Source organism: Octopus sinensis, linkage group LG17 (assembly GCF_006345805.1).
Source record: "Octopus sinensis linkage group LG17, ASM634580v1, whole genome shotgun sequence".
Lineage (NCBI taxonomy): Eukaryota > Metazoa > Mollusca > Cephalopoda > Octopoda > Octopodidae > Octopus > Octopus sinensis.
This window is the reverse complement of record NC_043013.1, coordinates 13,404,625-13,421,979: the sequence shown is the minus strand read 5'-3', so window position 1 is coordinate 13,421,979 and position 17,355 is coordinate 13,404,625. Positions and strand designations below refer to the sequence as shown.

General features: G+C 37.3%; 1 protein-coding gene across 1 annotated transcript in view; it reads left to right on the top strand.

Annotated features, from left to right (window-relative positions):
* Positions 1–17,355, top strand: part of LOC115221043 — a 336,595-nt gene that overhangs the window by 210,821 nt on the left and 108,419 nt on the right. The window contains exons 21-23 of the mRNA XM_036510356.1: positions 4,243–4,426; positions 5,806–5,945; positions 10,743–10,899. Coding sequence (XP_036366249.1) covers positions 4,243–4,426; positions 5,806–5,945; positions 10,743–10,899 — 481 coding nt within the window. The remainder of the gene's footprint in view (positions 1–4,242; positions 4,427–5,805; positions 5,946–10,742; positions 10,900–17,355) is intronic.

Genomic DNA, 17,355 nt, shown 5'->3' with positions numbered 1-17,355 from the left:
AGCCGTTTTCGCGTGAAAAGCGAATAGACACACACGCACGCACACGCACACACAGGTCTATTTTATACAAGAAGATGATACGTTTTCCTTGTTCATTTGAATATTTTCAAGGGAAAATCTAATAATTGGAGTTCACGCTTCCACAAATCTTTTAGCTTTTGCATAAAAGCGATCTTCCTGTGCTCAGATTGTACATATGCTTCATATCAATCTTTGTTCAAATCGTACGTCCAATGTACACAGTGATTGTAGTCATGATTTGGTTGAAGGAGACTTATACGTCTAGCCATGAGGATTTTGTTAATTCATTGATATTTGTATTTGTTTTTCAAAATAGACAGTGATCTTTATTAAAAAATTTGACAATTTTTTGTCAGGATTAAATTAAAAGTTATTCACAGCTTGATTAATCTTTCAGGTTGTTTTTAAATCTACAATTGCATTGAAACGTACTTATTGAAATGTTACTTGACTTATTTCGTTATGTGTGTAACATTAAAAGGCTGTGTTTACAAAAATGTGTTAAGATGTATAGAAATGCTGCAATATCCGTAATATTCAAAACACTTATGAAGAATTAATCTTAAGTGATGTTACCGCACTCTGTAGCTTAACTTTTCCAATATTTGGTACGTTGCCTTCATATGAGCAGGAATTACACACGTCTCGAATATCGCTCTGACCATAACGGCCACCATGATGTATGTATGTATGTATGTATGTATGTATGTATGTATGTACATGCATGCATGTACTTATGTTTTGTATCTACCACTTGGACAATAGTCTATTTTATTCTAATGATGTAATGAATATGTTGATCTAAACTGAATTCCAATATTTCTTAACTGTATACCTCATCAATATTAGAAATGTATTCTGTTGTGGCAGAATTATTGGAATAAATATTACAATATAGAATAGAATAATAGAATATTATGTAGAAAATAATTGTCTCGAGAAATGACTAATTCTAAATTTTATATTCTAAATTTTAAATCCATTGGTCTATATCTGTGGTGAGGCTTGTGTGTTCCTTCGGTCTGAGAGAGCGTAACCATCTGGAGCTTCGCTCCTGGTAGGGCTGCATTAGACTGACAAATCTTCCGGGGAGGTTCCAGATTAAGGGTGACCCACAGCGCGTCGGCTCATCTCCAAGATGTCAGTACTCTCATCTGATTATCCTGTGGAGAACCTGCATGTTCTCGACTAACGAGAAATCAACTTATACTACAGAATATGTATTGATATATGGAATTTCCTGTCACTCCACCGTCCCAGGTCACACACCCTGTTGTCCTGATAGCTACTCTGCTACAACATCACCTTGGCGGACTCAGCGTGACACGCTGTCCTGGCAATGATAATTTCATCGAAGGTGATCGTTACTTTATCTGGAGCGATCCTGAAGACTCAATGAGCCTCTACAGCATGGCACTTACATGCCCAAGTATGTCAGCAAGTCACCCAGTTTTCGGAACCCGGTGAGTGATAATTTGCTGTCCACTCTTTTCGACCGACCAACTCCAGACTCAGCCTATTGGTACAACCTTTGCCGACCCAGTCACCAATGACAATGGTAATCACCTCTGCTCCGATGCCGTTACAACAACCTTTATATTGCAGACACATGTTTCTCCCGAAAACTTACCCATCACTGGACTTTGTACAGTCCGGACGGTTACACCCAGAAGTCGATTGACCATATCATCATCTCCCGCCGCTGGAGGTAATTTGTTACTAACTGCCAAGTCTAGTCTACAGAGGTGCTTAACTCGGTAATACCGATCATCGATTGCTGGTTGTGACCCCGCCACCAAATGCCAGCTACACCCTAACTCATCCTGTCTCCGTGATCCCAATATCGCCTCAAAATTTGTGTACTCTAGCACCAATCATTTCAGCGTCCTAGCTATGAATGAGACTGATAACTGGGAGATCTTTAAATCAAGTGTTAACCAGTATGCATGTAACGTCCTGGTATGTTCAAGAACTCTTCCTAAGCGGCGCTGGATTTTTACTGTGAGCGCATGAGATAATAAACTACCGCTGCAAGGTTTGCCTTTGTGGTGTATCATGAGGGTGTATCACCGGCTCAAACGGTATGCAACAATGCCATATCAGACGACCGAGAGAAGTTCTGGGTGGGAAAAATTGAGCGCCTGCATGCAGCAGCAAAGAACAACGACAATCAGTCGGGTATTCAACTTGCACCACAGAGCTCGTGATGATCTCCAGTTTAAGATAGCCCCGGCAAGGGGTACCAATAGCAAAGTCATCACCACGGAGAAAGTCTATCCGAACTCTGGAAGGAGCACTTCAGCCTTCTTCATCACCACCTGTCCCAATTGATCCCAGCCTAACCGTCACTGCAGTCACAGATGCAACCAATGACGCTTGTAGACTCGATCCTGTCACCCTCAACGAAGTTATTGCCGCTCTAAAGATGACGCTCAATGCCCTCAAAGGTCTTGGAATCTGCTCTACCACTGCGGAGATATTGAAGCCTGGAGGAGAAAACATGACACAGGGATTCACTTGCATCACCAAACATGTATGAGTGTCAGAGCAGCTCCTAAATGACTGAACCCATTCTCCCCTTCTTGAAGTTAAAGGACAACAAACTCGCCTGTAATGACCACCGGGATATCATCCTCCTCCCTATCCCGAGCAAGCTCTTCACCAGCATCTTTCTCAGTCGTGCTCTTCATGCCACTAGAAGCAGATGCCACCCACAACAATCCGGATTCATGCAGAATCGAACTATCACAGATCATAGTTTTGCCCTTCGTCTCATCATTGAAAGATTTCAGGAGTTTCGCAAAGATCGCCAACTCTACATCACCTTTATCGATTTCCAGATGGCTTTAAACACAGTCGATCATGCATTCTTGTGGAAAATTCTCGAGCTCGTCGGTACCTCTCCCAAGATCACACTCTGTTCCAGCAGCTCCATAACAGTGCCAAGAGCTGCATTTGGGCGAACAGCAAAGATTCTGCCTGGTTCCTCATCAAGAGTAAGGTCAGATGTGGCTGTGTGACCGTGCTTGAACACTTTAACTGTGTTACGGATTATCAAGGTCTGTGAACGAGTTTCTAAAAATACCACCTTATCAATTTTGTGTATGCAGATGACACCACCCTACTCATTAAATTAATCGACCAGCTCAGGGGACGTACTCACCATATTCTGAGAAAAATCAGCCAAACTTTGCTTTCTGTTAAGTTTGGCGAAGACGAAGCTGATGCATGTTTGGGATGGCCTGGAACTTCCCTCTCTCCATACTGGCCCCGACGTCGTGAAATTTGTTAGCTCTCTCATCCCCTGGGCTCCATTGTTATCAACAATGAAACCTCTTTGGAGCCACTGCTCTGTCTCCCAGAAGATGAAACTCTGCATCTACAATGCATCGGCCCTCGCCATTCTCCTCTATCGAGCAGAAACCTGGCCCCTCTCGGATACCCTGGCAAAGAAGGTCGGCGGCTTCAATAGCAGAACATTTGAGTACATCAGGTGGTACCATCATGTTTGCAACAAAGAATTGAGTGCGCGCATGCATCAGCACCCAGCTTCTCATCTCACAGTTCTCTGTCATATTCCCTGATACGGACATGCTCTCCATTTCCTGTTAGATCATTCTACATGGGCTTTACTCTCATTCGAAGCTGAAGCTGAGGACAAGGAGAGGCTTTATGGCAGGCCCCGCACCGTATGGCTGCACGTGATTGGAGAATATTTCTAGAATCTTGATGCCACCGTGGAAAATGCAAAGGGGCTGGTACGGGGCCACCAGCGATAGAGAACACTAGTGACTTCATCGGTTCTATGCATGGTGATGTCTCCGTAACCACTTACCTGGGAGGATATCAACTACTTCAAGCAAGAGCTTGAAGCATCCAACCATGACTAAACTCTACATATGAGGGAAATATTCATATCTGTTACACTATTGAACATATATAGCAAGATAATAAACATATTATAATAAATAATTATTACAATAACAGTTATGGCTGATAATCCTTGAAATTGTTGCTTGAATTTTCCTGATTTCATCTGTGACAGGACAAACCCATAACATCTGAAATAATGTCCAATACCACAATTCTCAATATTATGAATACAAACAATAAATCATCACAATGAAATCTGTTCACAAAACTGCTAGCATTTGAATGTTTTTATTTCATTGTATCACACATTAAGTTACATTAATTAAATGCATTTTTTCTCACATATAGATTGATTACATGAATCACCAAACCCCAATGGAAGCAATAATTCACTTGTTAATGCATCGATGGTTGATATCCTCATTGCCAAGCTTACTTATTTCTGTGATTGGAGGAAGGGAAGACGTCCAGTTGAATCCATTTACTAAACAAGCTCTTGGGCGTGGCTTGGTTAATGCAGCAAGAGACAATGGTATAAAGTTTTATTTAATAACAATAATAACAACAATAACAGAAACAGAAACAACAACAGTAATGTTTTATTAAACATCCTTAAACAAACCTTGTTCAGGTACCTTTTGAATGGGACGGGCTACTCGACCTCAAAAAATTTTAACTGGACCCCACCTGCAAGGTGTTTATCTTGATATGAGATCACCTTGTGCCGTACATATGGTTGTGATACATGTTCCTAGTGCACCCTTTTTAGTCGGGTAGTCATGACGGGTATATTGGGTTTCATATATTTGTATCCCAATGTCACTTTGATGGCATGCACTGTTCTCTCACTCAGTAATAATGATGATGATGATGATGATGATAATTTCTTTACTGATCACAAAGTGTTTACATTACGAAAAACATTATGGACAGTAAATGACAAAGCAAATAATTTCTGTATGTGTATGATGGTGTGTTGTGAGGGTTTTGCGTGTAAACAGCTTTAGCATAATGGAAGGAAACGAAACAAATTTAACAACGTATAATCCTCGACAGTGGGGAGACGTTCAAAGACTGCTCATGGAAAAACCTTATAAAAACCATGGATACCCAGAATTTTGGGGCAGAGAATTCTGTTTCTTTCCTTTTCTCCAATTAGAGGCGTGTGCTCTGCGCAGACCCATTCACTCGCATCATTCACGCCACTCTCATCTACATTTCAGTAGTCCAGAGCTGATCGTCCCTTTGACAGGCTTACTTAAGTATAAAATTTCTCTTTGCACTCTTCCATCTCTCTTTGAATATTGCAAGAAAAACTCCTATTTTTGAGGCATTGGGAAATGGAAAGAGTGACATTCATTCATTATTCCAGAATGAATATTACTAAACTTGAGCCAATAAGTGAAACCCTGTCACACTTTCATCTAGATCTAACTCTTTCTCTAACATACAACACATTTCTAGTTTGCAATATGGAATAAATCAAATATGCTGGGAGAAGACGTCTGTGTCTGGAAAAAGCTGGACTCGTAAATGTATTTTAGTATTTAGTATTTCATTTCGTTTCGTTACAAGTTCAAATTTTGCCAGCGATTCATCTTATTCTACCTATCTTGTCAAGGATTGATTTAAAAATTGATAACAGTAGATTCTGGGTTGATTCAATACATCATATCCTTGCTTCCATAATGAGAAATATATCAATAGTTAAATCGACCTCAGTTAACGACAGGTGCATATTTCTGCAAGATTATATGGAAAAAGAGAAAATTCCAGCCCTTTCAGTTGTTTTGAAGTCACTATGTGAAGAAATATAATTAGATATCACAAAGCATTTTCTCCAAAACTCTAGTGTAATTTTAGAATAAGAAACTAATATTTAAATATAATTATTGATCTCTTGTTTCGCAGATGTCTGGATCATAAGTGAAGGTTTACATACTGGAGTTGCGAAATGTGTTGGGGAAGCTATAAATGACTATACATCTAGCAGTAACTGTCATACTATTGGTATTGCAGAACGGATCTATGTAAAAGACAAGAAATTGAGAGTGAGTAACGTAAATTTTGTTAAATTTTTTTCCTATTCTTAAAAAAAATGTTCTAATCTTATCCTTTCTCCGTAGCAACATTACGTATTGATTTATATTATACTATTGGTGCTTGAAATTTTGATATTAATTATTGAGATGGAACATTTAAGTATCAGATTACAGCAAGGGATCAAGAAAAGACCCATATAATTTATGATGAAATGCTAATTTTATGATAAGTGAAGTAATATAGTCAAGGTTCGTGACTTTCATGTGCGTATTTTTTTCTGTTTTACCTGAATTATAAAAGCAAAACCAGCTGAGTGAATAGGGTGTTTGTCACCTGACGATAGAAAATGAGTTCACTTCTATTGCTGGTATTTCATTGTATCTGGGGAAACCTTTTATTCTACTTTGCCTTAGTTTCCTTACCTTATTATAAATAAATCGCAGTATATGTGTGTAATGACTAATTGCATACATTTCCACAATTTTCAACCGATTTTCACCAAACTTTATACTCATATTACTTATGCCCCAGGGATTGTCATGCACTATAACACTTTGCCCAGAGCTCCCGCATAAATGGATGTAAATGGACATAGTTCTTTGTATGCAGAGTCTTCCATACTTTACTAATCGTTTTATAAAAGTGAAAGGATTTTGTCTATTTCCACTGTCCACCAATGACGGTGATTAAATTGACAAGGAACATTGAACGCATACATTTCCACAATTCTCAACCGATTTTGACCAAACTTTACACACGCATTGCTTATGTCCCGAGGATGGTCATGCACTAACAAATTTTGCCCAAAGTTCTGGCGTAAATGTACCTAAATTTACATGTTTTTTTATATGTAGGGTTTTCCTTTAATCTTTTTATAAAGATGAAGGGATTTCGTATTTTTATTTATTTCGACTGTCCATCAGCCACGGCGATTAAATTGACTAGGAACACTGTACGTGATGAATATCCAATACCAAACAAACTTAATCGCCATATTTAAAATTTGGCAATCTTACCTTTACCTATTCTGAGTTTCTTTAAAGGTAATGTTCCCTCCTCTCTCTGCTACTTGTCGATACATTTGTTTACCTACCAGTGCGTTGTTTCACTTTATTTACCTATCCATTATGATATTTTGACTGTTGTCCGTTGTTTCAAATACGTTTTAGCATTGTCGATCTAGCCTTTTTTAAAACAATCACATATGATTCATTCTAAAAACAATCAACCTTTAAATAAGAGTTTCGCTTCCACTAGCGAAAGCTATACATATCTTTCAAAAAGCTCCATACCAATTTAACTTTATGCATCGTTCGCTGCTAGTTTATGCGCAGGCTACGTGGGAGGACAGAATAAAGGGGCTTTTCTTAGCTTATATCTAAAAAATAGCTCCTTTTGCTGTGGCAAAAAAAAACTTGCAGAGGGAAGTTTCAACGTCTTCCTTCAATTTCATTATACCATTTATGTGTCTCTTTCTGACAAGAAATTTCGCTTTCATGTAAAACAACTATATTTTGTAGTCGTTATCCTTAATCTACTCCCAAAACACAGTAGCTCTACTTTGCATCGCTTTCAAACTAATATGTTCGACGATCAGTAAAGTGCAACAACCGCCACAGTAATCAGCCTTCAATCTGATTTTCCATTCCTAGATTAATCGGAAACATAGATTGCCATGCTACCCATAAACCTTCTTGGTTGTCCAATTATTTGGTAAAAAAATACCACCAAAGCAATGTTTGCTGGTGTAGATATATATAAAACAAAGGATGTGTGTTTATGCATTTCTACAGTTTTCAACTGATTTTCATCAAACTTTATACACACATTCCTTATGTGCCAAGGATAGGCATGCACTATAACATTTTGCCCAGAGCTCCCGCGTAAAGCGAGAAACCGGGATAAAAAGGGGTTTTACACGAGTTTTTCTCTAAACACTGCAGTTTCCAACCGATTCTCTGCCTTTTACTTCTGCAGGTTTCAACCTATTCTCTTCCTTTTCTCTCTCTCTCTCTCTCTCTGTTTATTTCTCCCTTCTTTCTGTTTTTCGCATTCTTTGTTTCTCTTGCTTACATTTATTCTCTCTCACCCTCTGTAATAGTTCCTCTCTTTTAGTTTATGTCTGTTTCCCCCCCTCTCTCTCTCTCTTTGTGTTTATTTCTCCCTTCTTTCTCTTTTTCGCATTCTTTGTTTCTCTTGCTTACATGTATTCTCTCTCACCCTCTGTAATAGTTCCTCACTTTTAGTTTATGTCTGTTCCCCCCTCTCTCTCTCTCTCTAACTCGCACTCACTAACAATCACTGAACCGGACAGTACTGCAGCGTAACAAAGGTCTCATCTTCTCCATCGAGGATACGAACCCAATGTTGTAATAGCTTGGGATAACTTTATAATGCCCTACCACAGAACATTAGGGATCTGCGAGGTGTAGAATGGAAGTCTTCAAAAAACGTCTAGACAGGTTTTTGTATCTGTAATACCAGATGAACACATCGCGGCAGGAGGCACAAAGAAGAGTGACAACGTCCAACTTGCTTCTTCACCAGAAGCAATACTGGAAAAATCCCCGGATACTATAAAGGCGGTGCACCAGCATGGCCTCAGCCTCTGGTGAAAGCCTTAAAAAATATGCATACATATATATCTATATATGTGTGTGTATATATATACATATATATGTATATATATTTTTTTCTCTCCTTTTTTTTCTCCTTGTTTTTTCTGTGTCCCTTTCTATAGGCTCGAAACGTAAAAGACTTTTTCTATTCCTGAGTGTTATACAAATACATCTGTTTGTTTTGCACACCACCGGTCTTCGTCTTTTGCTTTTTTTCGTAAACTCTTTCGTATTTTGTTACTTAGAGCATGCTAATATTAATATCGGTGGACAGTTTCGATTTCAGCTCAATTTAGTCCAATTACAGTTTTTCAAGGTTCTCTAAAGGGTTTGATTTCCACGTTTCAACAAACCGTCACCATCTTGAATATATATATTTGTATATATAGATATAATTATTTATAAAACATTTAATTTAAGATATATTCAACCTATAAAATATTAAGCTTGATTTTATTTCATAGTTTATCAGACAATTGTCTAACAAATGATACAAACGTTGTCTGTTACAGATTATGTCTTTGGTTTAAGTTTAGTGGTATGTTTATACATATGTGAGTGTGTGTGTTTGTGTGTGTGTGTATGTGTGTGTTTGCATGTGTGTAGAAGCTGCAGACGGTTTCGTTCGCTTGATGACTATCAGGAAAAATAAAAGTGTGTTATAATTTTTTGAGATATATTCTTCAAATTTGGATGTTTGTTTTCATGTGTTCTGTCGATCTCATTCAATGAACTTGCCTTTAGCCTCGATGACAGCATTCAGTGGTCCTCGGAATTGGCTACAGGCCTCAGTCACTCTCTCCCGTTTTAGGCCCCTGAAGGCTCTGGTAATGGAAACTGCAACTCGTCCTTCGTGATTTCAGTCAAGGGGTTTCCGGTAGGCAAATGTTAGGTGCTATGAGTTCGAAGGAATTCTCCGACAGTCAGGCCTGAGTCTTCCAGCTGGTATGGCAGGAAGTAGGGTACGGAATCCCTGCAGCTATCCAGGGCTCCACCACTTCACTCAGAACACGGATGTAGCCGGCGGTGTTCAGCCTGAGGCTCTCGGGCAAGATGTGTGGTGACAAGACATCACCTTCACTGCTGACGATATCGAACACCATGGCTGTAGGAAGAATGTTTGTCTGCATAACTCTGGGCAAGTCCTTGGGTGAGACGGCCAACCACCTATTGTCCTGGGAAATGATCGTCTGACCTTGGCAGAAATTCTTCTGGTGGGAAAAGGACTACATCATGTCTGGTTCCAGCGGGTGTTTCAGTTTGTTGGCCAGTTTCTTTGTTTGTTGGCCAGTTTCTTTGTTGGCCAGTCTCTTATCCTCATTTTGTATGAAATGAAGCGAGTGTCTTCATGCACCACCAGCCCGATAACTTTTTCATTCACACCTTTCTCTTTTGCAATAGCACGCATAAACTCGTGGGATCATTGTTGATGATCTCGTGGATTTCATTGACGAATTCCTTAGTGCGGTCGCCTCGCAGTTGAATCCTGAATCTTCAAGCTCCTTTGTGAATTTTTTCCATTATCCTTTGTTGAGGAAGTCTGAAATCTCCTTGTCTATTCTTCCAGCACGGATTCCAAGGAGGAATCCATGCGGGGTATTATGTTATTAGGTGTTCATCCCCTGTGCGTTAATTTCATCTCCATGTTGTTCCATTGATTAGAACAACTAGAACACCTTTTCTATCCGAGTGCCAGTTTAATATACGTGTATGCATTTATATATGTGTACATATTTATGCATGCATGTATACATATAACCGTATGTATATATATATCTAAATATGTTTGAATTGGAAGGGAGAATGTATGTGGGTATGTTGTCCTTATGTTGTGTGATTATGCATTCCTATAGCAATTCACTAGTGTTCCTTTTTCTAATGTCTGTGAACATTAAAACGACTCCCACCAACACATTCAGTATAACTCAATCCATATTCTGATACTCTCTCTCTCACTCCTTCCCTCTTCCCCTCTTCTCTCTCTCTCTCTCTCTCTCTCTATCTATCTATCTATCTATCTATCTATCTATCTATCTATCTTATTATCTATCTATTTCTCTGTGTTTCCCTTTCCACCAATCCTTCATTGTTTTATATTTTACTATGTCAGATCAAACACAACACATATTTATATGACAATGATTTTGATAACAAGTATAATTACTAAAATATTGATTTGATTTCTAGAGATCGCAGTTTGTAGAGAATTCTAGAAGGGATGGTCCTAACACAGAGCTGTATGACTTGGATCCTAATCATTCACATTTTATCCTTGTTGATAATGGTACTCCATATGAGTTCAGAAGAATGTTTGAAGATACTATCGCAGAAATGAATATTCCAGGTAAGTTGTTATTACAGACAAATCTAAACATAACATATGGAGCATAAATGAAATACTAAGGATACCTTGTTAATTTCATACATGCCATATTATTTTTTTTAACAGGGAATCAGTTGGTTATAAGCAATAGTTAAATTATTGTTATATATTTATATCTAACCTAAAGCAGTGAGCAGGCAGAATCGTTAGTATGCTGGTCAAAATACTTAGCAACCTTTCGTAGCTCCTATTTGTCCTAACTTCAAATCCCACTAATATTGACTTTGCTTTTCCTCCTTTTGGGGTCTATGAATTAATTACCAGTTGAGCACTGGGATTGATAAAATCAACTTATCCCCTCCTTCGCAGTTACTGGCCTTTTACCAAAATTGGAAACCAATATATTTACAACTAAACTATTCTATTTTTTTAAAGCCAATCAATTAACATTTACTCAGTGATTCTCCTATTATGATGTTGATATATTCAGTAGAGTCAGTGTTTTGCTGATGAGGTTACAATAAGGTTGAAATATATCTGGATCTGTCTCCAGTAACTGCCACTATGTAGCTTAGTCTACTATACTGAAATAATCATTTTCTCTTTTTCCAAACATATTCTTCATTTTCCTAAATATTTTATGTAACTTTTATTTAGGGAATGTTGATGTCACCTTTGGGCTGATGTCCCTTCTGATATTCTTCATCTCCTTGGTTGAGTTTAAAGCAAGTTTCTGACATTATTGGTCCTGTTTTGGCAGCTAAACTTCAATCCCATCTTATTACTGTGGCAATGCATTTTTTTATCTCTATTTTATATAAAATTCCATGGTCATTTCTTCTGCCTCACTTTCTCCTCTTGTCCTCTTCTTAATATGGCTAATGAGTGATTCATCTATTTGCTCTTTCTTATCCTTTTACTGTTCTTATTCCCTCCAGCCAGAAATGTTTGTAATTTCAGTGTCCCCCGCTCCACTATCTATCTACTACAGAATTCTATTTTTCTTGTTTCTCAGATATATATCATTTTCAGTTTTCATTTCTTGCATTAATTCCTTTTTTTTTTATTCTTATTACAGCTTCTCATTAGACCAGAAAGTTGATCTCCCCAAAAAATTTGCTCTCAAGTTCCTAAACACTTTAAAGATTTTAATATTAGTTTAAAGTGATGCCAAATTAAGGCAGACATGGATTTTATTGGCTCTTGTTACTTTTGGGATCACTGGATGGGTCTGATAGAAGTCCCTTGACAACAACACAGCTACCCTTTTGAGATCCACTGTCATTCTATTCTTTATTGATTTGTCCAGAGCCTCCAGAGCTCTTTTGTTTATAATTGTGTAACAATCCAAGACAATAATTTGGCATCTCTTAAGAATGTGTCTGACTTCCAAACTCATGGCAATTTGGCACACAAGTGCATCAAGTCCTACAGGAACTTGAAAACAGAATTTGCTGTATTTCTTCCTGGAAGAATGTGGAAGCAAGAGCTGAAAAAACAGCTGCAATTACTGTAGTATTATGTTGATAGCCATTTCATGTTGTAAAAGAGGGCTTGAATGGTCCAGTAACTCTGAGAGCAATCTATTACTCTTGTATGGTCACTCATGTTTTATAAATCAAAGACGTGAACCCAGACAGAAATATAGACAACCTTTTCAAGACTCCAATGACAAAACAAGCAGATGTAAACAATGATTGATTTCAATACTGTCTACAATTGTGCCACTCAGAATTATGAGTTAGTGGCAGTCTACCATTTCCTTCACCTGATACTGTCCATCTGATTCTACATGTTCTGTAGAGGATGGTCCTGAAACCACAATGTGTGGGTCATTCCCAATCAAGTTGGGATCCACAATAAACTAATCCTTATCAGCATTTCCTTTTGATGATATATTGAGAGACTTTGGCAAGCAATAGACTGAAACAACAATGTCTTTCCAGTTCTACTATCAAGTTCCAAGAAGCCAGTTCCAGAGTCTTGTTCTTGAACCCTATCAAAAATAGCAGAAGACATTTCCCTTTGCTCTTCAGTGAATTTGAATTAATATATCAACATTATATTCTTATTTCTTCAAGCTTTATTGTTCAAATAAGTTTTGTACTATTTCCTTCATGCAGATTTAATAAAACCATAAACATTCTAATACGTGGCTTCAAATTCCTTCTCAGTGAAAGTCAGTACCACCAATCAGACACACTTGGTACTATTCCATTAGTCATTACCAAGGGATGTATTAATCTCAGGGCTTTATTCCAACAAATGACTTACAAAGATCGAACTTTACATATTTCTGCTCTCTATTGATTCTCAATTCATTAACTTTCCTCAGTATTCAATGAAAAGTGATACATCCAGAATATTCTACTGATAAAGTGTCTTTGGTGAATTTCCATGGCCACCCATCATTAATGAGAGAAACACAATAAGAAAATTAATTATAAACTGAAAGATTACATATGATCAATTACCATAATTTCAAATTTGCACAATTTCAGTTCGATAAATAAATTTCAATCATCTAATATGTCAGTATTAGGGGTTGATACACATAGCAAGGTATTCAGCAGAAGCTCTGCATTAAGTGAGTCTTAAACTAAATTGTTACCTTTCTATTTAGGTTTTAGAAGAAGAGAGATAAAGTAAAGGTAAGAAAGAAGTGAAAAAGGTATTGATAATATTAGATTGGCAGGGGAAATGAAAGAAGGAGAAAGAAAAAGAAGGAAAATGATGAAAGTAGAAAAGCGTTTAATGAGATGAAGGAAGAAGCAGAATAGTAAATGGGAGCGTTGTGTTGGCAGCAGAGATCAGGCAATAGTTATATATAAAAGAAAGAGAAGTAAATGATAGAAACAATAACTTCTCAAGTATATGATAGATATATATTTGTTGTATTTTTATATGCTTTCTATAATGATGAAGCAATTAATTAATGACATTTGTTAATTGCTTAGATAGATGTGGCTAATGTTCAGGTTGATCAGCTACAAGTTAATGCCAGTTTGAATAAGTGTTACAAGAGTAATGTGTGTGAATATGATTTTGAGAGATTAACATCTTGAGGAGGAAGTATTTGGAAAAGTGGTTAGTTTGGAAATGAGTGGGAATACAAAGAATTGTTAATGAGAGGAATAATGACCAGTATATTATCAGCAAATATATAAGAGTCAGGAGACAGAGCTTTTGCAGACAGAAATCTTGACCAGCCAGATGCTTGGTGTTCATTTCTGTGTAATATAGGTTATTTCTGATGTTTAAGTGCAGTCTCTTTCCTGTTGTGGGGACCGTATCAATTGAAGGTCTCACAATGAAGAACTTTGTAGAAAGTTGTTCAGAGTTGAAGTATGATCTGGTGGTTCAAAAGAGGAAGACAGCACCTTGACACACTTGTTTGATTTATTATAGATTTGAGATTGCCAGGAGAGATACTCAGTAATTTAGAAGCTTAGAATGTGTGGTGACCTAAGGATTTAGTTGTATGATGCGTTTAAGACTAGAGGGGGTAAGTGGGTTGGAGAATGTTTCTTTGTTATGAGCATTATGTCGTTTTTATTATACTGTTGAAATAAACAAGATTATGGAGGTTATGTTGAATTTATATAAAACATCTGTGTTGCTAACACCTGTGTGTGACAGTTTAAGAAGCAGTGAAGAATGGTATCACCTGTAAATTAAGCATTTCTAGCTTTTCTGTTTTAACATATGTGCCCCATGTTAATAGGGTGCTAAGAGCACCATCCGAGCGTGATCATTACCAGAGCGGCTAACTGTCTTCCATGCTGATGGCACGTAAAAGGCACCATTCGAGTGTGATCATTACCAGCATCACCTTACTGGCACCTGTGCCAGTGGCATGTGTAAAAGATTCGAGTGAGGTCATTGCCAGTACCGCCTGACTGGCCCCAGTGCCGGTGACACGTAAAAGCACCCACTACACTCTCGGAGTAGTTAGCGTTAGGAAGGGCATCAAGCTGTAGAAATTCTGCCAGATCAAGATTGGAGCCTGGTGCAGCCATCTGGTTCACCAGACCTCAGTCAAATCATCCAGCCCATGCTAGCATAGAAAGCAGACGTTAAACGATGATGATGATGATGATGATGATGATGATGATGATGATGATGAACAATTCTAAATTTATTACAATTAAGTCTCTCTATTGATTGTAATATTTGGCAGATGGATTTAACATCTACGTATACATATCTTGTATTAGTGAAAGAGTATTAGATTTGTATAGTAATGTTTTCTTAAGAGATGGTTAGTTGTTGATTATGAGACAAACTGAATTAATTAACATGTGTGTATTTCTAATAATATATATTATTAGAAAGACACACATGTTAATATATATATACATATATATATATATATACATATATATATATATATACATATATATATATATATATACATAATATATATATATATACATATATATATATATATATATTACATATATATATATATATATATATATATATATATATATATACTATATATATATATACATATATATATATATATATACTATATATATATATACATATACATATATATATATATACATATATATTATATACATATAATATATACATATATATATATACATATATATATATATACATATATATATATTAGCTACTGCACACATTTTTTTTCCTCCTTCTTTCTGTGTTTTTCTCTCTCTGTGTATCTTTGTTGAAGAGCGTAGGCTCCAAACGTTAAAGACTTGTTTTATTTATATTTCCTGAGCGCCATACTAATACAATTGTTCGTTTGTTTCCACCTGCCTTCGTCTTTTGTTTATTTCATAAAGCTTCCCGTTATATATATATATATATATACATATATATATATATATATATATATATAATATATATATATATATATATATATATATAACATATATATATATATACATATATATATATATATATATATATATATATATATATATACATGCATATATATATATATATATATATATATATATATATATATATACATATATATATATATATACATATATATATATATATATATACATATATATATATATACATTATAATATATACATATATATATATACATATATATATATATATACATATATATATATATATACATAAGACAGGATGCCCCTGGAGCTCCTATATGCTGATGACCTTGCTCTAATTGCTGAGTCACTATCAGAACTGGAGGAGAAGTTTTCAGGTGTGGAAACAAGGATTAGAATCGAAGGGCCTTAGAATCAACCTAGCCAAAACCAAAGTCCTAATAAGTAGGAAGGAGGACCAACCACAAACCGACTTCAGGTAGATGGCCTGCTCGATCTGTAAAAAAGGTGTAGGTAAAACTCTATAAGGTGTACCAAGTGTAAGCTATGGACACATAAGAGGTGCAGCAATGTCAAAGAAGGCTAACTAAGAAAATAGTTTTTGTCTGTGGCAGATGCTCAAGAGAAATAATCACTGGAAATGTGCAGAGACCAACTTCTACCACGTTCCAAGGGAGACAACCTAGAAGTAGTTGATAGCTTCCGCTACCTAGGAGACCAAGTCAGTAGCGGGGGTGGGTGTGCTGAAAGTGTAACTGCTAGAGTAAGAATAGCCTGGGCAAAGTTTAGAGAGCTCTTACCCCTGCTGGTGACAAAAGGCCTCTCGCTAAGAGTAAAAGGCAGACTATATGATGCGGTGTGTACGTACAGCCATGCTACATGGTAGTGAAACATGGGCCGTGACAGCTGAGGATATGCGTAAGCTTGCAGAAATGAAGCCAGTATGCTCCGATGGATGTGTTGTCAGTGTTCATAATCGTCAGAGTGTAAGTACTTTGAGAGAAAAGTTGAACCTAAGAAGTGTCAGTTGTGGTGTGCCAGAGAGACGGCTGCGCTGGTATGGTCATGTGACGAGAATGGCTGAAGATAGTTGTGTGCAAAAGTGCTACACCCTAGCAGTTGAGGGAACCTGTGGAAGAGGTAGACCCAGGAAAACCTGGGACGAGGTGGTGAAGCACGACCTTCGAACTTTAGGTCTCACCAAGGAAATGACTGAAGACCGAGTCCTATGGAAGTGTGCTGTGCATGAGAGGACCCGGCAGGACTAGTCAGGCCATATCCCGTGGCCCCTACCTGGGACGTAGTCGATCCACCTGTGCATACCTTCCTTCTTGTGACACTTGTGAAGACCTGCTGAGGCAAGTGAAAATCAATCAAAATAGATGAACATCAATGGAATTTGTATCTTTGTGGTACCAGTGCCTGTGGCACACAAGAAAACTATCCGAACGTGGCCGTAGCCAGTACCGCATCGACTCGCCTCTGTGCTGTGGAAACATGGTGGCACATAAAAACACCATCCGAAGACCCGGCAAGACTAGTCAGGTCATAACCCGTGGGCCCTACCTGGGACGTAGTCAGTCCACCTGTACACACCTTCCTTCTTGCGACACTTGTGAAGACCTGTTGAGGCAAG